The sequence below is a fragment of the Nelumbo lutea genome, chromosome 7, assembly GCF_056320005.1.
Source record: "Nelumbo lutea isolate HS-2025 chromosome 7, American lotus-T2T, whole genome shotgun sequence".
NCBI lineage: Eukaryota > Viridiplantae > Streptophyta > Magnoliopsida > Proteales > Nelumbonaceae > Nelumbo > Nelumbo lutea.
In genome coordinates, this window is record NC_142690.1 from 1,010,030 (window position 1) to 1,034,738 (window position 24,709).

General features: G+C 37.0%; 1 protein-coding gene across 7 annotated transcripts; it reads left to right on the forward strand.

Annotated features, from left to right (window-relative positions):
- Positions 1-175: 175 nt before the first annotated feature.
- Positions 176-24,616, forward strand: LOC148844519 (histidine acid phosphatase family protein). Of its 7 annotated transcripts, none has more exons than XM_088955413.1 (13): positions 195-397; positions 509-613; positions 1,725-1,812; positions 2,293-2,589; positions 14,743-14,901; positions 16,494-16,634; positions 16,720-16,776; positions 21,770-21,908; positions 22,819-22,923; positions 23,114-23,304; positions 23,952-23,993; positions 24,070-24,157; positions 24,352-24,616. In XM_088955413.1, exons 2-13 carry the CDS (start codon positions 513-515, stop codon positions 24,366-24,368), a joined length of 1,425 nt encoding a protein of 474 aa, XP_088811539.1. In that variant the 5' UTR covers positions 195-397; positions 509-512; the 3' UTR covers positions 24,369-24,616. The 7 variants fall into 7 exon arrangements, with proteins under 7 accessions (XP_088811538.1, XP_088811536.1, XP_088811539.1 ...); XM_088955416.1 differs by having other exon boundaries at positions 201-397; positions 1,725-1,849; XM_088955412.1 differs by having other exon boundaries at positions 176-613.
- The last annotated feature ends 93 nt before the right edge of the window (positions 24,617-24,709 follow it).

Here is a 24,709-nt window from a genome sequence, read left to right on the forward strand (position 1 = left end):
AATAAATAAATAAATTCAAAGGAAAATATAGAAACGATTCGTAGGGAAGGGAACAACCTCCGCTTAAAAGACATGTATGTATGTGGGCCCCTATCAATAAACGCCCACGCCCACAGAACTGGTTGTGAGTACGGTGCGAGCACAGTTGTATGATGACTGAATCCGATATCTCTTTGTTCGTTCTAAGTAGATGTGAACATGTAACGAAATGTGTCAGCACGTCGAGAGAAGCTTTTTGTTGGGAAGGCCGAAGGCTTTCTTTGTTCTTTGTTGGGAGGCTGGGACCTTTTTTTTGTTCAACACTTCAGCTGCTCTCGTGTCTTTCCTTCAGACGTTAAGAATTTCTCGATTTTGAAATCTCTACAACTGTTTTCACTGATAACCGCATCCTTCGTAGGTTCGTAGAAGATTATTCTTCGTTTCTTAATTTCATCATAAGGTGGTTAGGGTTTGAGATCACGGCATACTTCTTTCTGCTGATGAAATACTCGTCGTCTGAGAGATACAGTGAAATGGCCACGGCTACGCTTCTCCTGCTGTGCGCTTCTCTGCTAATACCTTCAATGGCTGATGAGTTATTCGACGTTCGTCGACATTTGTCAACGGTTTCAAGGTATGTCGTTCCATCTCCATTACGGACACCCGTTAGAAATTTGAGGACGTCCTTCCTTTTCTTTTGATGTATTTCTCTTGTTGTTTTTCTAATTTATTGGGCACTTAGAACCATTTATTTCATTTTTTTTTTCTGATTCTTATCTTTGTAACTTTTCAAATTTATCGTACATATTCATGTAACCGACCTCATGTAGTTGGAATAAAGCTCAGATGATGATGATGATGATACGTTTATTTTACAACAAGAAGGCTACACTGTTTTTTTTTCATGTCATTTAACGCTGAATTTAATCCTAATTGAGGAATTATCCGAAGATTTTAATCGGATCCACGAGAGCCTTAGCCACTTAATATCTGCACGGATGTTTTTGCTAAATTTATGAAATAATATTACTGTTTGCACATAATTAGTTAAAGAAAGTTTTTCCCCCAATGTCAATGGAACTTGCTTGGATGGATATGCCCCAAAATAATGGAAAAATTGTCATCTGAGACTTCTGATTAAGGTAATTGGCGTAATGTTCTTAAAATACCAGGTTGCTGCTAGATGGGTTTCATTCCGATAGCTAGCTCACGAAATGCTTAATGCCTTAATGGTTGATTTGACTGTGGGTCATTAAAACATATCTATGTTAGAAGATATCTAAAGATGCATAATGTAACTCATAAAATGGTGGGAGGGGGTCTGAGGGGAGAAGACAGCCTGTGACTCATCCATTTTGAGTAAAAAAATAGAATATATAATAAGTGAAAGCTTTTTTCTCCCAGGTGCCCTTGAACGGTTAAATCATTCATTCCAATTGTCCTTTTTATTATTTTGGAAGTGAAATAATGGGGTGCAAAAAAGGGAAAGACTGCAAGTCCTCCTCTGCAGTTATCTTTCAACTGCAAAGCTTGATAAACAAAAATTTTAGGGGACAGCCACTTTTTTTTCTTCATTTTTTTTTGGTAGAAAGGATATAGCTACTTTATGAGACACAAGTACATTTACTTTCATTTTTGATGATATTGCTTTATTCAAAAATAAAAGCATCACAACCAGATTTCTTTCTTTCTTTAAATCTCATTTGCAACTTTTATTTGCTTCTTATTCCTTTTCTTTTGCACAGATATGGTGCTGTAAAAGATATTGCTGACAATGGATTTGTAGCTTCAAGTATTCCAGATGGATGTAGTGCGATCCACCTAAACCTTGTGGTATTTTAAGTTTATGATTTCTGCAACTTAATGCTGTGTAAGTCTGTGCAAACATAACAGTGATACCGATATCTATATTGTATTTCCCTTGGAATTATTTGCATACATTCCAATTATAAAAAAAAAAATATTTGCATACATTCCTTGAATTCTTAATTATCTTGATGTGTGATTAAAATGTTTTAGTTAGTGTTATGATTTTTAGAATATGGAAATGTAGTTATATGTTATATTTTCCATAAAGTTATAATGGGTCTATAAAATGTCGTGCCATGAAATAGACATTGATGATACTTTGAAAGATTCCCTACACATGCCACTCTTAGGAAATCTTCTGGGCATATTGAAGTCATTTAGGACCTCCATGTTACTTTTTTATGCAAGAACAGGGTAATCACATGAAGGAATTGACTTTTTTTTTTGCTCAAATGACAAACAGAGAAAATTTAGAAATTAGAATTCTTTAATTTATATTGACAGGCAAGGCATGGAACTCGTTCTCCTACCAAGAAACGCATGAGAGAGCTAGAAAGCCTGGCCAATCATTTGGAAGTTTTGCTAAGAGATGCAAGAAATGGAAAACAAGAATCACTGCAGCAAATCCCTGCTTGGTTATGGGGATGGCAATCACCTTGGAAAGGAAAGCAGAAAGGTGGGGAATTGATAAGCAAAGGAGAGGATGAACTATACCATCTTGGAATTAGGATCAGAGAAAGATTTCCAGATTTGTTTAATGAGGAATATCATCCAGATATATATGTGATAAAGGCAACTCAGGTTGGTTATTTCTCTTATTTTGTTTATTTTGTTGTTATTTGCAGGGCCTTCCTTTTATCCAATTTTACCATTATTCCTGCTACACTGACACCTGCACATATTGATGGCTTTGTTCTGGGCCTTCTGGCTGAGACATTGCATGAATTGCAACTATGCATACTACTCGTTAAAGTGGTACTGATGTATGAATTCCATATCTGAAATGACTCTATGGTGCTAAACTCTGCTGTTTCTTATCCTATCTTGATTGCCAGAATTCACCATTTAGATATCAAAACTATTTACTTTGTACTCCACAGTGATTTATAACACATGGGGCCACTTCAAAATTCAAACTTGGTAAATATAATTTTTTTTAGAAGCTGGTTAATGCAGGCTTGATATCAGAAAAAGAAGAGAAAAGGAATTATCTGCAGTTTAGAGCTGTTTTTGAGTAATAACATATTTTGAATGTGGAAACAAGGCAACCCAGGCAATTCAAGTATTGAAAGAGTCTTTGGAGACAGTCAAGACGCTGTTATAATTCTCTTTCCAGGTCCTGTTGGTATTGGAGATTCCACAAGAGTGGAAACGCTTGCTTTGCTGCAAGGACTCAGGTTGGGCAAAAGAATGAACATGGGGAACATAGTGGTTGGAGCAGACTCAAAGTGGTGTTAGACTGGTTGAAAAATGACAAGCAAGCAATATGGCAACATCGGGATGCAGTGAGAGAGATTAAATCCTTAGCAAGGGAGATCGTCAATTCTATTATATGGGTACACTGTTTGGAAAAAAAAGTATATCTGATTCACTAGAAAAGGGGTTACTGGGGAACAATTATTGTGGGATCTTTGTACCCAAAAGTAAAGTGGGTTAGATAGCATTTTTCTAGTCTAACTAAAGATCACTTTTTTATAGTAAAAGGAAGAAAAATTATTAACAAGAAGAAAAATACAAACTAATTAGGTGTCAAGAAAAATACAAACTAATTTCATGGGCAAACTCCAGCAGACATATCCCTTGGACTTTGGGACATGTGATGACGGAAGTGTTGCAGATTGCAAAAGACATAGGGGCTGAGTTTAAGTGGGTAAGTGGGCTATTTGTTGGGTAAATGGCTGTGGAGGTGGCCTCTAGACAGTGACAGACTTTGGCACAAAGTTATTGAATGTATTCATGAAGGTGCAGACAATGGTTGGGATGCTGGTGTATCTCAGTGGGCCACGCTGATTTCTCCTTGGAAGGCCTCCATAGTATTTTCCCCTTGTTCTTGAACCTGGTCAGGTATGATGTTTGTAATGGAGATAAAGTTTTGTTTTGGAAGGATATTTGGACTGGTAACTCTACCCTCAAGAACCTGTTTCCCTCCTTGTTTTCCCTTTTTTGCCTAAAAAATTCAACCTATTAAGAGTTTTGTTTCCTTTTCCTTCTCTTCTGGTCTCAGCTGTAATTTGGGTTTTGGGAGGGATTTGAGAGACTTTGAGCTTGATTAGGTTGCTTTACTCCTGAAAACTTTGGATCTAGTTTGTCTGGATCCTTCCAAACCTAATGATCGCATTTGGATTCCTAGCTCTTCGGGCTCCTTTAATTGTGCTTCCTTCTTTTCTTCCTTTTTTTGATGAATAACAGATATTTTATTAATGATTAAAACCAAAAGTTGCACCAAGGGTAGCCTTGGTTACCCCTGAAAAAAGAAGATTAAAAAACACCCAACTTTACTTTGGTAATTACATCTGAGCCCAGAAACAGATCTCCTTGTGCACCCCCTGTTTTGCTAACTGATCTGCCATGTTGTTAGCCGATCTTGGAATCCATTGAAAGGCCACTTGCATACCATCTGTAAATCTTTTAATCTTTTTTTTTTTTTGTGAAAAAGGTAAGGTCAATTTATTAATAGAAACCAGAACCATACAAAGGCCTCCCAGAAGGGAGCAAAGACTGAGAACAGCCTCTCAGTAAATCTTTTAATCTTCTTGAACTCTTTTCTAAAAAACCATGGAGCTTGTTCTTTTCATCTTAGCCAACTGATAACTACTTTAGAGTCCCCTTCAACTATCGTTTTTCTCACCCCCATCTCCATTGCCTTTTGTAGTCCAAACACTGCTTCTGTCAGTTCAGCTGTAATCAAATCCCCCGTCCATATGGACCTGAATACATTCCAACCACTTCCCTCCTTTCATTTCTGAATACCCCTCCTATACCAGAAGGGCCTAGGTTACCAAGGCTGCTTCCATCGAAGTTCATTTTAATAACCTCATTTTCCGGAGGAGTCCAATCCCTTATAGTTTTCTTCTTGGAATAAGGTAGTGCTGCAATTGTTCTCCATCTCCTTATCAGATCATCATATGTAAAATCAGAGAAGAGTTTCAAGGATTTAACCCAGAAAACCACTTTGGCTAAAAGTTGCTTCTAATTTCTTTTTCTAATAAATTCTTCATTTATCAAAAAAAAAAAAAAAGAAGAAAACCACTTTGGCTGTAATTCCATCTATCAATGCCTCTTTCCTCATTTTTCTTCCTTCAAATATCCTCAGATTTCTTTTCTCTCACAAAGACCAAAGCACAACTGCCCTTGTGCATCTCCACAATATTCTGCCCCTCTTTCTTGGCCATCTGAATGTAGAAGCATCAAATAATCTGTCCAAACTCTTAGGGGTATTCCACCTGCAACCAAAGAGAGAGAAAAACCACTCCCAAACATAGTTAGTGTAAATAGGTAGCTTGATCCTATTCAGTACTCTAGCCTACCCACTTTGTATTTATAATGAATAAGTTGAATTACAAAAGACAGTATTCTCCCTTACAAGTGATGGGACACAAAACTTAAACTTGAATAAAACAGACCATTCACTTCTAACTAGATAAACCAAAAGACCAAAATTCCTCTGTACTGTCGACTCTAACAGTTAGCATAAGGACAAGAATTCAACAAGTGATAGGCAGTCTCACCATTTGACTCACACAGATAGCACCAGTTCGGGGAAAGACACCAACCGGGTCTCTTTCTCTGTAACACATCAACATGTTAATTGCACTATGAAAAACTTCCCAACTGAATGCACTCACTTTAGGAGGAATAGGGCGGCACCACACTTCTTTAACTGGAAATGAAGAGCCAGCCAAATCAGAGGACTACCAAAGCTTTAAAGAAGGAAGCACAACTGAAAACACCTGAAGGGTGAGAGGACTAGACTCTACAATCTTGTTTACTCACATCTAAAAAGACCCCATGGAGCATTTACATAAGGTTTGACATCAAATCCAACCGAGAATTCCTAACGTTTCTGTGAAAGCCCAAGTTCTACCTATACCCAAATAGAGAAGGGGAGGGGATTAAAAAATCTGAAACTGGTTTACCCTTGAAAGAAGAGAGAGCATACAAAGAAGGAAAGGAGACCCTCAGAGGTACTTCCCCTACCCACAAATCTTCCCAAAACCTGATTTTGTTCCTTGAGTTTAGATCATACCTGATATGAGTGAGGAAACTTGGAAGGCTCTTTTGGATTAATTTCCATGGTGATGCACTTGAAGCTCTGCTAGAAGTTCTAGCCAAGGATTAAAGTATCGGTATCGGGTATCGTATTGGTCAACTCGGATATGAATACAAATATGGATACGCTTTGGAAACGTATGGATGCGGACGAAAAAGACGGAAACGCATGGATACGCTAGGGAAATACATATGAATTTCATAAATATATTAATCACACTAAATTTAAGATCAAAATGATAACAAAATAGTATATAAATACATAAAAATGTAAATATTAAGGATATATATGAAAAAATATATTATGATTAATGAATCGGGATGCATAATTTTATTTATAGTGCATCAATCAAGAGTCCAAGACACTAAACATATGCACCTATTATATTTTAATTATTATATCAATTATTTTTTATTTTACTATTTTTTAACATTAAGAAAAAAACAACTAAATATTAAAATTTCAAGTGCAAATTAAAATATCAATTAATAATTTATAAAAATATAATATTAGCATAAAGTATATCAAATTTGTTAAAATTTCTAAGATGCATATCATATACAAATTCATAGTTTTTAATTACTAAAATAATTATTCCATTATTAATATTTTTATTTATATAAATTTTATGAAATAAAAAATCATTTTTTGAAATAAATGTAGATTAGTGGATTTGATAGATTCAATTTAATATTATATTCTTCAATATTTTGTATATAATATTTTTTTTTGTAAATAATAAATATGTTGTTATTACTTTTTAATGTAAATTAAAATATTAGTTAATAACTAATAAAAGTATATAAAAATTTTAAGATTTATATCATGTGCAAATTTATAAATTTTAAGTATTAAAATAATTATTCTATTATTAGTATTCTATTTGTATAAATTTCTTGATATAAAAAATCATCTTTTTTTTATATAAATGTGGATTTGATACATTATTTATTCTATTAGTTTATAAAATACTAATTTTAAATATTATTTTTTTTATTTTAGTTAGCGTTAAATATAAATGTGTGTTTTGTTTAAATTGCATGTGAATAGAAAAAGTTATAAAATTTATTTTATTTTACTTTATATCACAAAACGTAGTGCGATTTATTGGTTTGGAAATGCCGCGAATTCTATTGCGCATGAGACAACCCGGGTTCGAATCACCTCATTCACAATTTTTTATAGAGAGTTCTGAATGATGCAACGCATATCGGTGCATATCAGCCGATACAAAGCAATACATGCCGTTACGCATCCGTATCCATTCGATACGAACGACTGACAGGATACGCTTGTATTCGTAGCGTATCCCGTATTGTTACTAACCGATACCGATACGATACACCTCGTATCGGACGTATCGTATTGATATTTAAATCCCTGGTTCCAGCATCCCAACCATTCTCTTAGAGCCCATGAGTGCTGGCTATTACCTTATGCCATTGTCTATCTACCTCCAAAGGAAATCTCCACAACCACTTTCCTAAAAGGGCCAAGTTTTTCTCTTTCAACTTCCCTAAACCCAGTCCTTCACTTTCCTTCCTCCTGCAAACTACTTCCCATCTAATTAGATGATCTCTCTTGATCTCTCGTAGTTCTCACAAAAAATTCCTCGTTATTTGTTTCTAATTTTTTAGCAATAACCATAAGCATGCTAAAAACAAGAGATAATACACAGGGGGGTTTGCTAAAGTAGACCTGGTAAGTGGAGGACTAGGTTAGGAATAACCCATAGGCAAGGAAGTTTGGTCCATACCTATCCGTCCAAGTGTGGGAGCTCTTTGTTGGGAAGTGTCTCTTGGAAAATTAAATACCTTGGATGTCTTGCAAGTTAAAAGACCTAGTCTTTGTATCTCTCCTAACTGGTGTACCCTCTGCAAAGCAAATGGAGAAAGTTGCCACCATTTACTAATTTCTTGCCCTGTTGTGGCTGGTCTTTGGGAGAAGCTCTTTGGTCTTTTTGGTTGTAGGTGGATTGAGCCGGTGCAGATCAGTAGTCTTTTTGACTCTTCAACCTTGTTGTGGCCGAAGAGAAGGGGAAGAGTCTTGTGGAGGTGCGCTACAGCTGCTCTAGTGTGGACTTTTGGGAGGAAAGGAATGCTAGAATCTTCAACAACAAGGAAAGGGATGAAACTAGTATTTGGGAAAGCACTCTAAATAGGGCTATAAATTGTGTAAAGTCCTTGGACCTCTTTTCACCTTTCTCCTTTGATACTTCTGGAAGAATTAGCACCCAATCTTCCAATTTTGCCAGTGACCACCATTGGCCTTTCAATATTCTCAAACAACCTTTGTTTCTTTCTTTCCAAGTGATACAACAGACAGCAAAGGGAATGCAGCTCGACACTATTCTGGCCTTCTTGCTTCCTCTGAACTTTGGCCACAATGATAAAACTTCTGCAGGGGATCCGGGATGAAAGACTCTCAAACCAAATGGAGAAGAAAAGAATTTCCAAATGAAACCAACAATCTTACAGGAAAAAATAAAATAAAGTTATCTTATTTTTATCACAATCAAAATTAAAGAAAGCCATTATCCAATGTTGGTCCCAGCTGTTGGGGTCTTGGGAGGGGTGAATTGGATACAGTCCTAACCTTTAGCATTTTTTTTTTTGCACAAAGTGGCTTCTCTCAGACCCAGTCCCACACTCTCATGCTTGACAACTTGAAATTTTACCATTACAATGGTGCCCAAAGCTTGGGCCACGTGAGAAATATTTGAAATCTCCAGAAGATTGGTCTCTAAGGTCATTTCCATAGTTTTGCAGCTTATCTGTTTTTAAATTTAATAAGTTTAGTAGGTTTCAGAGCAAGCGATTTTAAGTTGTTTAGAAGTTCTCTGGTGACTTGGTTGGTTGTTTTGTGGAGTTCTCACAAGGTTGTTTTGGACCTTAAGGTTGGGTCCTTTCACTTTTTTTATAGAGCTATTACATTAGGGTTTTGGGTTGATTTTTTGTATTTGGAAAGTTTTTCCCTTGTGAGATCAAGATCTTGTGAATATGGCATGAGGTAGGAAAGTTATGACTATTATTGGCAAGGTGCTGGTTGGTGATGGGATTTAGTCCTACTCAAGTAAACTTTTTCCTAAAGTTTCTTTTCTAAGAGTCCCATTTAACAATAAAAGTGAGCTGGTGCCTACTTCTCCCCAAGTTAAATATATGCTTTGTAATTGGATAGGTATTTATTAAAAATGGAATAAAAATTTGAATTTGAGTTTGTGTCATTGGAGGTGCTTCTCCCTCTTCTTCTCTTTTATCCAAGGTTTGACATGTTCTTTCCTTACCTCTTTGTTCTTTTTCCTTGCTATTGTTTTCTTCTCAACTAGTGCAACTGCTTTTTGCTGCTAGCTTTGAAAATACTTTTAGGTCAGTGTTTTAAAAGCGCAAGGTGCGAGGTCAATTTGCGCTTGAGGCGCAAGGCGCAAGGTGAGATGCACGCCTTTTTGAAGCAAGGTGGAAAAATAAAAAAAGCTAGAAAATAAAAAAGTCAGAAAATTCAAAAAAATGCCAAAAAAAATTAAACATAATATTAATAAAAAAATATAAACTTAAAATTTAAACTAAATGTTTTAAAAAACCTATTATCTAAAATTAAAATACATAAACATAAGATGTAAAGCATATTCAAATGAGAATTTAAAAATAAAATCAAACATATAAAACGTTTTCAAGCATGTAAAGCATCTAATCTCTTTTTTCACTCAATTGCATTACTTCAGGACAGACGAGAGCCCCCTATTTACTACCTAGCTGCTATGTTCAAAAAAAGCAAAAAAGGGTCAAATTTTCAAAAGGCACATGCCTGGGCTGAGGCGCAAGGCGCACCAGGCATGCGCCTTTTGAAAGGGCTGCGCCTAGGACCTAGGTGAGGCGCATACCATAAAATGTGCCTTGCCTGTGTGCGGCGGCACGCCTTTTTAATCACTGTTCCAGGTTCATATCTTTTATTTGTTAAGTTCTTATTTGGATTTTCTACCATTGATAGAATATATTACAACACCTTCAAAAGCCCTTTTAGACCCATTAACATCCCCTTTCTTCCAAACCTTAGTGTTTCTTTTTTTCTTTTTATTTTTATATCCATGCCTCCAAGTATGCCTTAGTAAGACCTTTTCCCCTTCCTATCCTACATCACTGGGTTGAGAGCAATCTAAGGCATTAGTGTTGGCTCATGCTTAAACTACAAATATGGCTCTAGATTAGCAATGATATTTCTTGTGGTTTACACTTGTATATATCTTTGGAATAATAGATTTGCAGGGATATTCTTGTTTTTTTGGTAATGACATATACAAAAATACAGGCAAAACAGGAAAGCTTATTGACTAAAGAATAAATAAATTCAGAGGAAATTTCTCCTTTGTGTACATCTTCTCATCTACTTTGCTTTTTTTAAGGAAATCTCTGATACCCTTTCTCAAAATAAATAAATAAATAAATTCAAAGGAAAATATAGAAATGATTGAAAGGGAACAATCTCTGATACCCTTTCTCTCTCTCTCTCTCTCTCTCTCTCTCATAATATTAGCTTCCATCTTCTTTCACATGGATCATCACTGGGATATGCTAGGGCTGTTCATCAAACTGATGAAATTGGCCAAACCGACCAACCCGACCCAACTTGACCTGAGTTGGTTGGTTTTCCAGTATTTTCGATTGGCTTCTATTCAGCCATTATGCTAACCCTAGAGGTTAGATTGGTTTCGATTTAACACTTTGGCTGCATATAAATCAACCAAAATGACCCAATCCGTTTCCGACCATAGGTATATATTAATATTTTATATTTTATATTTAAAATTTTTAATTTTTAATATGGGAAAGTGGGAAAATTCCCATATTTCATAGTTTAAAATATTTTATATTGTAATTTTTTTTCAAAATTGACTTTTTAATAATACTGCTGCAATTTTTAAATTTACATTTAATTTTTATATTTAAATCTTTTGAACCAATTGACCAAAAAACAAACTGATACAACTTGAGTTGGCTGGTTTTCACTAATGGTCGATCAATTTTGGGTGACCAATTCCCCAACCCGACTAGGTCGGTTTGGTTGGCCAAAGAGCCTGCAACCAAACTGTAAACACCCTTGGATACTGCTTTGCATCCAAACAAAAGCCGGAATCTAATAAAAACTGTTAAGGGCCCGCGAATAGGATCTCGTCACAGGTCGGTTAACGGGGAAAACTTCTTGTTTTCCCTTGTTTCTCTCTTTTTTCGAGGAACCTATCTTTAGCGCCTTTATGGTGATTTGTTAAAGAGATAACCAACTCTCCTCTACTCTTTCTTGACTGAAATTCTGGATGGATTTATTAAATAACATCTGCTCCTTAAATAGGAATTACAAGAGTCATTCTTAAGGAAACTTTCTAAAAAACATTAAGAGACTTTCTAAAAACATTAGGAAACTTTCTAAAAGGAAATTTTCTAAAAGAAACATTAAGAAACTTTCTAAAAGACCTAGGAAATAATAATGCTACTGCCTAATTAATAGGAATACTGAATCTAGCTAAGAGATAAGATAGGAACACTAAATCTAGCTAAGAGATAAGATAGGAACACTGAATCTAGATAAGATAAGATAGGAACACTGAATCTAACGCCCATTACTGCTGCTATCTGCGGCTGTATTCCTTTCCAACTAAAGCATCCACAATATTACTCCCCTCCTGGACTAAGAGCTTGTCCTCAAGCTCGAATTTAGGATAGGTGTCTTGAAACACAGTCAAAGGAATCCAGGATAGGTGGAATGATTTTGCCCTCCTAGATCGGGTTCCAATGAAGAGGGTTCATCCTCATCTTCCTCTTGTTGCACCAGGAGGCAAAAGAGTTTCTTGCACTTGTGCCCTGCTGAGTAAAGTTCATCACAATTAAAACACTGTCCCCTCGCCCTGCGTTCCGCCATCTCAACCCTGGACAAGCGCTTAATAGGGGGTGCAACAACGCTGCTTCCCACACTGGATGCTGATTTGGAATTGTTGCTCGTCTGTGGTTTCTGTTCTTGGCTAGCTGCTGAAGATGGAGCCGTTCCGAGTGGTTTCGGGGCTGCCCATGTTGTTTGAGGCTGCCTTATACTGATACTTCCGCGGTTGAGTTGCAATTTGCGTTCAAAAGCGCGAGCCAAATTCATAGCAGTAACCAGATTGGGGGGATTTTGCATCTCCACATCCACCCTCAAAGTTTCCGCTAACCCCGCGGTGAACATCTCAACCTGTTGGTCTGGTCGTACCGAAGATGATCTTGTAAGGAGGGTCTGAAACTGGCGCTGATACTCAGCCACAGTTCCAGTCTGTTTGAGGTTGATTAGTTCGCCTAATGGATTGCTTGTTAATGGGGGCCCGAATCTGAGAAGGCAGTAGGATTTGAATTGGGTCCAACTGAGCCCAGGTTCCTCCTACTCCAATATATAAAAACAGAGCTGCGCCTCCTTTGTCGTGTGGAATGCGGCTAAGCCCACCTTGTCCCTGTCCTCTGTTCGTTGGTTGCGGAAGAACTACTCACATCTTACAGCCGTCCCAAAGGATCTCCAATTCCATTATAGGAAGGAAATTCCAGCCTGCTGTATTTGGGAACGATCGCGGTTCCCTGGGCAACGACCTGTTGCTCGTTAGACGATTCAGCCATGTCTGGTCAGCGGCCGTCTGTGGTTGCAGCCCCTTTTGAACTCTTTTCCTTGCTGGAAAAATATAACTCTATCAAGCGCCTCAATTCTTGGATGTCGTCCTTGATCTCGCACACCTCCTTGCTGTTTTCCACGAGTTTGTGCTCCTGATCATGAACCCTAGTCTTCAGTTGCTCAAAGTCACCCATGACGCCCTGCTTTGATACCAAATTGTTAAGGCCCCGCGAATAGGATCTCGTCACAGGTCGGTTAACGGGGAAAACTTCTTGTTTTCCCTTGTTTCTCCCTTTTTTCGAGGAACCTATCTTTAGCGCCTCTATGGTGATTTGTTAAAGAGATCACCAACTCTCTGCTCTTTCTTGACTGAAATTCTGGATGGATTTATAACATCTGCTCCTTAAATAGGAATTACAAGAGTCCTTCTTAAGGAAACTTTCTAAAAAATATTAAGAGACTTTCTAAAAAGAGACTTTCTAAAAACATTAGGAAACTTTCTAAAAGGAAACTTTCTAAAAGAAACATTAAGAAACTTTTTAAAAGACCTAGGAAATAATAATGCTACTGCCTAATTAATAGGAACACTGAATCTAGCTAAGAGATGAGACAGGAACACTGAATCTAGCTAAGATAAGATAGGAACACTGAATCTAACGCCCATTACTGCTGCTGTCTGCGGCTGTATTCCTTTCCAACTAAAGAATCCACAATAAAAACAAAGTGTCTGTCCATTTTAGGTTATTACATATAAAACAAGGGAAATTGAAAATTTGTAATGCACGCCATTTTCCACTGCATTTACTTATGTTTTGTAAATACTCATTTTCCATGACCATTTTATCTGCAACCAAACACTATAAAATAGCATTTTCCAGAAACTATTTGTTTTCCTTCATTTTCCATGTAGCCAATGGAGCTTTAATGTTTCTTTTTATTACTTGCAGATCTTGTGATCTGAAGGATCTAGCATCCAAGTGATGCCATAAAAGGATTGGAACTTGGTTATACCCAGTTTGGATCACAAACTTCTTAACATTGTTCCAGTTAGAGTTGAATTTTGGAACAGGATTGCTTTAGCTGGTACCAAAATGTTAGGGATGGAGGGTGGGAAGGAGGGAGAGGAGGGAGGATTTGATCTCACTTGCCAAGGTTAACAGAAAAGAAAGAAGTGGGATCACTTATTGATGAAGAAAAAGGATATTCTAAATGGTTAGCAATGTTCAAAATAGAGTTAACCCCACTATCCTTCTCTGTTAGTTGGAGATATTTTGACTTTTTTGAGATTGGAATTTTGTATTCTCATTTTAATTTGTGTTTGTGGAATCTGCAGAAAATGGTTGGGTTTCATCTATTGATTTGTGACTTTTGTTTCACCATATATTTTTGGTGTGACATCTAAAATTTCAGAAGCATTGCACCACACAAATTGGTGATAAGGTGTTTTAGGAGGAGGTTGTAGTGACCTGGCATGTGGATGAAGTTGTGCTGTACATTTATGCAATAATGTCAAACAAATATTATCATGCGACAATAGTGCTTCATAAATTTCATAAGATATTAGATTAAATGGTTTTGATCAAATAGTGCAAACATTGTACAAGTAACACAGAAGACCATAAATATATCAAAAAAAAAAAAAAACACAGAAGACCACAGGAAATATAAATTAGTAAACTTTACTAGCTAGCTTGGTCTTCTCCTGTTCGTTGGGTCATGGGTGTAGGCATGCAGCATACCTTAGATGGTGGTAGTACAGGTTCAAGGTTTCCTCTCCTGTAATAGAGTTATTTGGGTTAAGTATACTGTTTGATAAGAAGTAGAGAAATGGTTGCTTTCCTCTCACCTTTTCTGTTAGCATGGTGTTAGGCATGTAGGCAGATATGCAGTCCCATTTTGAGTGGTTAGGTAGAAAAATTGCTGTTTGATGTACTTGATTTTTTTTTTTCTGGTGTTCATACATCACTTATTTTACCTTGTGTTATTGCTTTTTCCTTTTCTTTTTATTTGTTTGGGGGGAGCGGCGGTGAATTCATAATTATGTATCTTCTTGTTTAATGAGACAGGTTCCTCGGGCATCAGCTAGTGCTGTGGCATTTGGCATTGGACTATTTAATGGGAGAGGAAGTCTTGGACCAGGGCGTCATCGTGCTTTTTCTGTAACTACAGAGAGCCGTGCAAGTGATATATTGCTTAGGTTTTATGATTGTTGTCAAAATTACGAGGTAAAGTGTTGCTCTCTCATTTCATGCAACTTACATAATTTATAATTATGTCCATTCCTGCACAATATATACATGAATGCATGCACATGCATGTGCACACAAACATATCTGTATGCATGTATATATAGTTGGTCTTCATGTTGTATCAGGAAGTCATGCTTGAAACGTTAGGTACCCATGCACAGTATTAACGTGCAGTTTGGCAAGTCTTTTTTGAAAGATCTTCTGGAAGATCCGATAGCCAAAAGACGTAGTGGGATTTTACATAAAGATCTTGGCAGCCCACAGACCGTTTGGTTGGAGGCATGTCTTTCCGTGCAAAGACGAGACGAAAAAAAGTGAAAAAGCTCCATTTGGAGCTTCCCGAAAATAGCCCAAAACGTGCTTCCTGCATCTTTTCGGGGTAATCTTTCAGCAGCTAGATCTCCCCCCAACCAAATGGGAAAAGATGAAAATGCGGGCTGCCGGGCTTCTAAACAGCTGACAGCCTGCGTGGAAAGATGCGCCAAATGGGGCCTAGATCTATCCAAGATTATCTGAGGTCCCCCAGCCCCATCCCCTCCAAACCAAAAGGAGAAAAAAGGAAGGCAAGATAGATTTTGGGAAAGCAGTCTGAATCAAGCCCTTTCTTGGTTAGAGCTGTTAGAACATGTATTCCCAATGAAGATTGTCAGGTTGAACATTTGGTGGTAACTGACTCATGAAAGAAGAGCAAGTTGATGTTTTTCAGAGGTATCCTAGTTTCAAGTATTTAAGGCAATATATTCTAATATGGATAATTGAAACTTTTCTTTTGACAAAGTGAAGTATATGTTTTGTATTATATGCGAGTCAAAGAATGTATTCCTCTCATTTCATGTACAGGTATGACATAGTTCACTAAAAACCCATATACAGCATAAGCATACCATACATTATTTACCTATGAAATTGATGGAATTCCATTTATTACAAGAATGCAAGAATCCACAAGTCCTGAAGTCTGATAGAATGGATGCCCGGCAGGAAATCAGCCTCTCAATCTTTGCTTTGGGCCTTTATTTTGGGAGGCTTTTAATATGGACAATTGGAATTTTAATCTAAGGTTGTGAATATACTTGTTCTAAGATACCTCCCATTAGGTGTTAGTTGGTGCATCCTCCCAACTGGGAGGTATCCTGGTATATTCTGATCGTATGTCAAAAGGAAATTGGATGGAGGAGCAACTGGCTTCATTGTACAAAACAAAGCATTACTCTCTATCTATAGGCTGCCGATAATATTTGTATCATTACATATTTCCTAATAACATAGACATTGGCATTATTTGATAAAAAAATAATAAATAAAATAGACATTGTTAACTATCTAAAGTTAAAGAAGTTGCACCTTGTGAAACTATAATAATGAATAAAGTGGATGCAATGAGCCAATGACCCAAGAGGGTATGTGTTATTCAACATGGATGCATGTTTTGGTATTTGGTAATAGCATATCAAATCCTTTTAGCTGAATGACATGGGTTTCCAAGCTGTCAGGAAGAACGGTATTGGATTTGCTGAAATATAGCTCTTTGGTCAAAAACTGTATTGCTATTTGCTACATGATTGCAGGATTATAGGGAAAGTCAGGAACCCATGGTTAACAAGCTTAAGGAACCTATTTTGGATGAGATCACTTCTGCATTAGTGGAAAGATATCGGCTGAATTTCACCAGACAGGATATTGCTTCCCTTTGGTTCCTATGTAAGCAGGTGAGTTTGTGTCTATCAATATCTTCTATTTCCTGATCTAATTAATGCTTTACCTGAACAAGTAACTTGCTGTTCAAATTGGTAGGAAGCATCTTTACTGGATATAGTGAATCAAGCTTGTAGCCTTTTCAGCCCTTCTGAGGTATGTTATTTTCTGTTGGCAATTAAAAATATCCCATCCTGCTTGTTCTTAGTAACCTCATTGTTGTTCTCGAACGGGCATTTTACACCTGATAGTCTGGAAATACATCCTTCTCCAGATAACATCTTTTTTTTTTTTTTCAAATTCTCCAGATAACATTTTCACAGATGTTTATTATTTTGAACCTTTCACATTGAAATTTATGCAAATATTCTAGTAGGAATGTCAACGGGCTGGGTTTGGCATAGGTCTTCCTTGACCCTAACCCGATCCTTTAATGTTCCCACCTGAATCCGACTAAGAAACATGACCATTTCTGAACCTACTCAGCCCTGAGCCAACCAGGAGCCTTTCAATTGCATTTTTTACAACACATTTTGAAAACCTGAAAGCCATTAATTTAAGTTGGAATTTGGTTTATATGTTTTAAGGTGTCACTTCCTCCATTAGTAAAAGAAGAAAAACCAAAATAAACATGGAAAGAAATCTTAAACTTTAAGGATATGTAGAAGTCATAGAAAATTACAAGAATGCCTATATATGTGTAGGGGTATCAAGTATCATGAACCCAGCAGGGCAGATCAGGTCAAGGCAGGTTTACCATTTAACCCGACCCATTGACATCCCTACTTCTAGGTCAGATAAGAGGGTATGGATCCCAATATCTGATAGCAACTTTTCGTGTGCCTCCTTCTTTAATACCCCTTACCTTTACCAATCAACCATCACAAACCCTTCCCCTCTCAAAACCTTTTGGTGTGGTCCAGCCCCTTCAAATGTGAAGGTATTTTGTTGGAAAGCAACCAATTAGACCATTAACATTTGTGAGACTCCAAAGGATGCAAAAAACTTAGTGTCTTTCTTCTCATCATGTGTGTATTCTTTGCTTGAGGAGTGGATAAAAAAGCAACCATCTTCTCTTGACTTGTCAGTTTGCTACTCAAGTGTTGGATCACTTCTTCCTTTTCTTGAGGAGCAGTTGGTTAGCTCCATCCAATGTCATGGATCTTGTTTTCTACTAGCTTGATAACTTGTCATGCAAGGAGGCAAAAAATATTATGGCATTATACAAGGGCAGCTTTTTATGGGGATTGGGTGGGGAGAGGAGTGCGAGAATCTTTGAAGGTGAAGCACTTGATATCTCTCACAATGGTAAGAATAGCACATTGGGTCTTGGTGAGCAATGAATTTAAAGGTGTCACCATGGATGAACTGATTAGAGGCTGGAAAATTGTAGTGGCTTATAAAAAAAGAAAAAAAAAACAAAGAAATAAGAAATGGAGAGCACCTGATTGGGGTAGTTTGAAATTCAATTTTGATGGGTTTAGTCTTGGTAATCTAGGAGCATAAGGAGTTGGAGGAGCGGTAAGAGACTATACTGGCAATATTTAATTAAAGTTTGTAAATTGATGAAAACAACATATAATATGCCAAATTAAATTGATAGGAAGTATACATATCCATAAACTAGAAGTTTATAAGTAATAAGTTTCAGCATTTGGGGGGGGGGGCATGTTGCAGGTGAGGCAGGCAAACGGGAGGAAGATCAAAAGTCAGGTGAGCGGGTGTGATGGGGGAAGGGGGGAGATGGAAAACAGGTGATGAGGGGTAAGCTTAAGACTAAAAATAGGATCGGGGACCATCACTTTAAGAAATTAGCTAAAGAATTTAGGGGGGGGGGGTAACAAAATTAAGTGGTTTCAAGTGGTGAAGGGTATTTTTGGGAAGGGGGTTCCATAGTAGAAGCTAATAATGATTGGGTCTGGGTAGTAATGAAGTTTGAAAATGACAGGAAAATAGTGGTTACAGAGGGAAGGAAGATGAACAAACCAACATCTAAATCATGTTGTCAGGAAGGGTTGCAGCAATCTGAGAGTATAGAGGTTGGAGAAGAAATATCGCCATAGTGGGATCGAAGCAAGGATAAGAACAAAGAGAGGTATTCACCATGCCAGAGTGTTTCATTGGCTGGGGCTCAATTGATTGACAACATAGCCGAGGATGGAAAGAGAGTTCAAGGGGAAGGAGAATATTTTGATGGAATCACAGTAGAGCGAAAACTGGAGCAACGATGGTGAGCTAGACAATAAAATCACTGGAGAAAAAACTCTGGAAATTATTGCTCAATTGAACAGTATGGTAAGCACAGGTTCTCCACCTTCAACTGGCTTGGGAGGCTCTGATAGGGAGGAGATTTTGAGGGGACTGGGCATGATGGAGTGGATGCGGGGGGGGGGGGGTAGTATGCTGAAGAGGAAAAGATCTAGGGAGGATCAACAGAAAGAGAAGGATGGTGGTGCAGGTAGTTAAAGAGGCTGGGGTTGAAAGTAGGGGTGCGCATTGTTCGGTTAAAACCGGAATTTTTGGTTTCAGTTTGTTTGGTTTGGTTCTTGGTTTTTGTCAGTTCGATTTAAAAAAAATCCGTTTTGGTTTCAGTTTTCAGGATTAGAAGTTCGGTTAACCGAATTAATCGGAATTTATTATATACATAATATAATGTATATTATTAATATGTAAAAAATAATATATTATAATATGTATATAATATATAATATGTATTAGTATAATATTAATAAAATTCGGTTTTAATAGAAAACTGAACCGAAAAATTTGATTTCAGTTTCGGTTTTATATTTTATAAGTTTGGTTTTTAAAAATTTGGTTTATTTGGTTTGGTTTTTAACCGAATAAACCGAATGCTCAGCCCTAGTTGAAAGGAGAGAAATGGAAGGTCAGGAGGAGTGCGAAGAGGATACGAGGGAGGGTGATGAGGAGACAGAGGAGGTCAAAGCTAAAGAGGTTACAGATAAAACTGAGAAGGGGAGGGTGGGTATTGATCGACTAGTGGACAGACAGGTGGTGATTGGGAAGCCGCTCAGTCCTTTCCTTCTGTGGGAGGTGAGGAAGGCAATTAGGAATGGCAACGGGGTGGGTTCGGGGTGGGGATTACATTCCCCATCCCCGACCTTGACCCCCAAATCACCCCCCATCCCCGTCCCGATCCCTGTCAGGGAAAGGAAACCTCCTCCATCCCCGACCTCGACGGGGATGAATTCCCCATTGGAGACCCGAATCCCCGAGGGTCACTGCAAATCCAGACTAGACAAGGTATTAGATTGGAAATTTACACTACTAAAAAGTAAAAACTGAGGTACAGGATGAGCGACGACGATAGACAAAGGAAGATTGAAGAGCTGAGTTTTAGTTTTTAGACTTTCAGTTCTTTCTTCTTTAAGTATCTTTGTCCTCTGTCGAGTGGTAGAATGGTAGTTGGCGACGATAGATGTCCGATGTCCGATGGGCGAGTGGCGACAGCGACGGTGATTGGCGAGTCGGCAATGAAGACGAAGGAAGAAGAAGACTAGGGTTCATACTTTAGAGTTCTCTGTCTGTTGAAGACTTGAAGTGTCGAGTGTTTTTTAAGTTTTAATCTTTAAAAAATGAATAATAATATAATATAGAATATAATAATATTATAATATAAATATTATATAAATAATATATAATATATAATATTATATTATACATATAATTTATATATATTAATTAGGTCTGGGGCAGGGCGGGGATTGCATTTCCATCCGCGTCCTTGAACCCGATCGAGGATTCAGGGATAGCCTCATCCCTGACCCCGACCCCGCCAAAGTACCCCCCATATCCGACCCCGTTGGGTCAGGGACGGGGAAAATTGCCACCCCTAAAGGCAATAAACACTTCAAAAAAGGTTGAAGGGAAGAATATAATAAAAAGAGAGCAATTGGGGAAGGGGATGAGATATGGGAAGGAGAAGGGGGGGGACAAAGGAATTGTCGATGAAGAGTGAAGGAGGGTTGTTGAAGGAGAGGACTGAAAGCAAAAAGCCAAAAAATGAAATTGGTATCATGGAATGCGAGGGGACTGTGCGGTGATGCTGCAAGAGACAAATTTGGAAACATTTGATCTGATCTGAGAATGAAGAATGAAACAAAAGAGTTTTTGAAGACAAAGCATGGAATCTTGATAGGTTGGTGGTGGCTGTTAGCAAATCTGTGGCAGAATGGGTTTTGGTATTGCCAGAATTTAGACAAGTTGACAAAGAGCACTTTGGGGACAAGCTTGGGGAAGTTGTGGGGTTCCAAGTTTGTAATCTGGATAATTTATTTTGACTTAATTGGGCTAATTGTGATGTTTTAGTTTGAATGCAGGTGTTTCCTTACACCTGACTAGGTTGTAAAATTTTCTTTTCTAATGAAATCTTATTTTTAATATAAAAAAGGCTTGAATTGCTGATGAACATTTAAAACTATGCACCAATAAAAAACATTCAAAACTTCTTCCAATTGTATGCTTTCCTCATCTTCCTCTTGTCGTATTATTTCCTTTCTTTATGCCATCCATCATGAACCCATCCACATCTTCATCCAATGGGCATCTTTTGCTCCCTTTTGAAAAATTCATGGATGTGTTCCTCTTTGGTTGGTGAGGTTCTTTTTTGGCCCCATCCATGGTTGGGATATGGAAGCTATTTTTTTTGGAAAATGCTGTCTTTTTTTTTTTTTTAATCTCTGTACTTCTTATGCTTTTGTGTTATCTTTCTGGTTTTGTTGTTCATGTATTACTTATCACTAGATAAATGAGGCCATTACTAATTTTAGTTTGGTGAATTGTTAAATGTTGAGAAACAATTAACTCATTTTTCATCTTTAATTTTCTTATTACTTTTTGATATTCATGTTGCTTTCATATTGTGTTATATTACCTTTATCTGGAAGAGAGGGTTTGACAGTCTTTTCTTCATCTAATTCATTTCAGTTCCTACTTTGCCCTTCCTTTTAGGTTTTTGTTTCCGGTTATATTTTCCATTTGCATTCCACCATTACCATACTATGTAGTTATTCTTTAATTTGCACATGCAATATCCTTCCCAAATGCTACTTGGTTTGATACTTTAGCTTCATCAAGGGTTGTTTTTTGTGGTGCCAGATCAATCTCAGTTTCCTTGTTTCTTATTCAGGTAGCTTTGCTAGAGTGGACAGATGATTTAGAGTTGTTTATACTGAAGGGTTATGGTGAATCAATAAATTATCGCATGGGAGTACCATTGCTTCAAGATGTTGTTCAATCCATGGAGCAAGCTATTAAGGATCATGAAGGTAAGATCGATTTACATCTTGTTGAAAACTAAACAAATTACTTGGTCCCTTTTGGAAAATTTTGAACTTCTCTATTTCATATCATTTTCTCTGCATTGTTGTCTTGTGGGATATGTTGGACACAGGTCTGAACTTAGTGATGTGGGGTCTGGGGTCTGAATAATCATTTAAGAAATTTGAAATGTTTCCTATGTTATTCATTTACTGCCTCTGATTGCAACTAAATTTTTGAGTATTGAATGATTGCTTTCTTCAAAATAAGGTTCAAAAAATCGATACGATATGCCCCGTATCGGGCGTATTGTATCGTATCTTTTGGGTCCCGAAACACTCCACCCTTTTTTTTTATAAAAAACCCATTTTTAGCTCCCCAAACACCAAAATTTGAAAAAAAAAAACTAAAAAAATGTATTTCCGTGTGTTTCTAAGTACCGATACGCCTCTGCTAGTATCTCCAATTGTTCTCAGAAGAACTATGTCCCCTTCTAGTTTGAACCATGCTTCAAACTAGAAGGGGACATAGTTCTTCTGAGAACAATTGGAGATACTCTCTCTCTCTCTCTCTCTCTCTCTCTTTCTCATCATTGTAGTTTCTCTTACAAGTCATTGATGGAATGTCTTGCATGGAAAAAGAAAGAAATAATGTCTGGAGTTGCAAGTTTGCAACAAATGCTGTATGTTTTTTATTTATTTTTATAGGCAACAGAAAAAAAAATTATTAGAAATTTATAAACAGAGGTGTACAAGTAGTTACACCCTTACGTTTACAAAGGAAAACAAGATAGCATTACCTTTGCTATATCTTCCCACTTGTATTAAAAATGCTAGACGTTATGAAGATGCAAGTGCCCCATGTTTAGGACACCATGGTTTGGCTTATATTTCCCTTTGCTTTTGTTCCTCTTTCCAGAACACCGAGCTCCAGGCACCTATGAGAAGGCAAGACTTCGGTTTGCACATGCTGAGACTGTGGTGCCATTCTCTTGTCTTCTTGGACTCTTTCTTGAAGGATCTGGTAAGGTTTCATCTTTGACATTTCTGACTCCCTAGCATATGATTTTTGTGACTTGCCACAATGCATATTAACATGCTTACATGCAGCTTGTGAGTTTGTCTATTTGGAGAAAAAAATTAATCTATACTCCCTTTATTTGGATATGCTTCATCTCTCTGTCTGCCTGATGGTTATTGGCTCAATGTTCCAGAATTTGAACAAATACAAAGGGAGGAAGCTCTGCAACTACCACCAAAGCCTCCTCAGAAAAGAAGTTGGAGGGGCAGTATAGTAGCACCTTTTACTGGGAACAATATGCTGGTATTGTACAGCTGTCCGGCCAACAATTCAAGCAATTATTTTGTACAAGTACTACATAATGAAGTTCCAGTTCCAATGCCGGTAAGCTCTAGTCAGAGAAATATTCAATCGATTATTACTTGAACTTAGTATCTTACTATTCTATTCTTGATTTTCTTTTTTGATTTTCCAGTATGCAATTTGAACCAAATCATCTAGGAATCAAGTCCTTGCCTCACTATTTCCTTATTAATGTTTTTGAAGGGATTTTGATTTTAAAACATCTTATTGAAACTGAATCCTTATTTGTGTTGTTTAAAATTTTTTAAAAAAGCCTTTTAGTTAATGCCCATCTTTATAAGCAAAGAACAATTGTATATGAGTTAATTCGAATTTGAAATTTTTAATACACATCTTGAAACTGAAGGTCAATTTTCTATTTTTTAAGTTTTTAAATGCATACATATATATATATATATATATATATATATATATATATATATATATATATATATATATTTTTTTCTTATGGGAAAGCCTAAAAGATGGAAATATTCTTATGATTTTTTATATAATTAATGGATCTCTCTCTCTCTTTCAAATGTTCATGCAATGATGCTTATACACATGCACACAAAATTCTTGTGTTTGCAGTAACATAATTTCTGTTTGTAAATGTGTTTATTTGCAACTTTAGGCTTACTGATACTATCATTCAGATGATTGATGTTGAGTTTCTGTGTGGTTAGGGTTGTGATAACACCAATTTCTGCCCATTTGAAGTTTTCAAGGTACAGCGTTTATCTGATTCTGAACATATTCTAGAGATTTGGCTGATCGCTTACGCTAAAATATTTCATTTTGCAGGAAAGAGTTGTCAATCCTCATTTGAAGCATGATTATCATTTACTTTGCAACAGAAGGTCAGAAAAACAGGAGTCCAAGCCTGTCACTAGTAAGTTAGTGCAGTTGCTCCGTTGGCCTTTCTTTCAGGAGAGCGAAATACAGTCTAAGAAACATGATGCTGAAGCCGCTGAACTTTAGTTTTTGTTTACAAATGATGGAAGGCTTTTACGTTCATTTGTTTGTTAGTAATGCTCTCCCATTCGATCATTTTGAGTTTCAACTGATCTTGTGCCCTCTTTGTAGGGAGCCTTATGGGTTGAGAGTTGAGACCACCGCTCAATTTGGATGAGGTTTTGTGATAACAAATACAAGGTTACATGCTATATCTTAAAGCTACTAGCAGCATAAAGCATGCAGTTTTGTAAGTTAAAGACTTCTTTGCATTGACAAGAAGTGTAAATCCATGCTTTATTCCAAGGATTGTTGGTATTGATTTGAATCCAGATCGAGTGTGGTCATACCCAGATCTCCAACATTAGTTTACTCCAAAGCGTATAATTTAAACTCAGCCTGCTTGTTATTTTATTCCCAATCCCCAATAGAGTCTCGTTCATAAAATCTTGACACACCGCAAAGCAATGCATGTAAAAAGACTAAAGAG

Excerpts from the sequence above, each read along its gene's own strand:
- LOC148844519 (XM_088955410.1), top strand. The coding sequence starts at position 480 with ATGAAATACTCGTCGTCTGAGAGATACAGTGAAATGGCCACGGCTACG. Across the intron at positions 1,813-2,292 it reads CGATCCACCTAAACCTTGTG|GCAAGGCATGGAACTCGTTC; the intron begins GTATTTTAAGTT and ends TTATATTGACAG. Across the intron at positions 16,777-21,769 it reads GCCTTTTCAGCCCTTCTGAG|GTAGCTTTGCTAGAGTGGAC; the intron begins GTATGTTATTTT and ends TTTCTTATTCAG.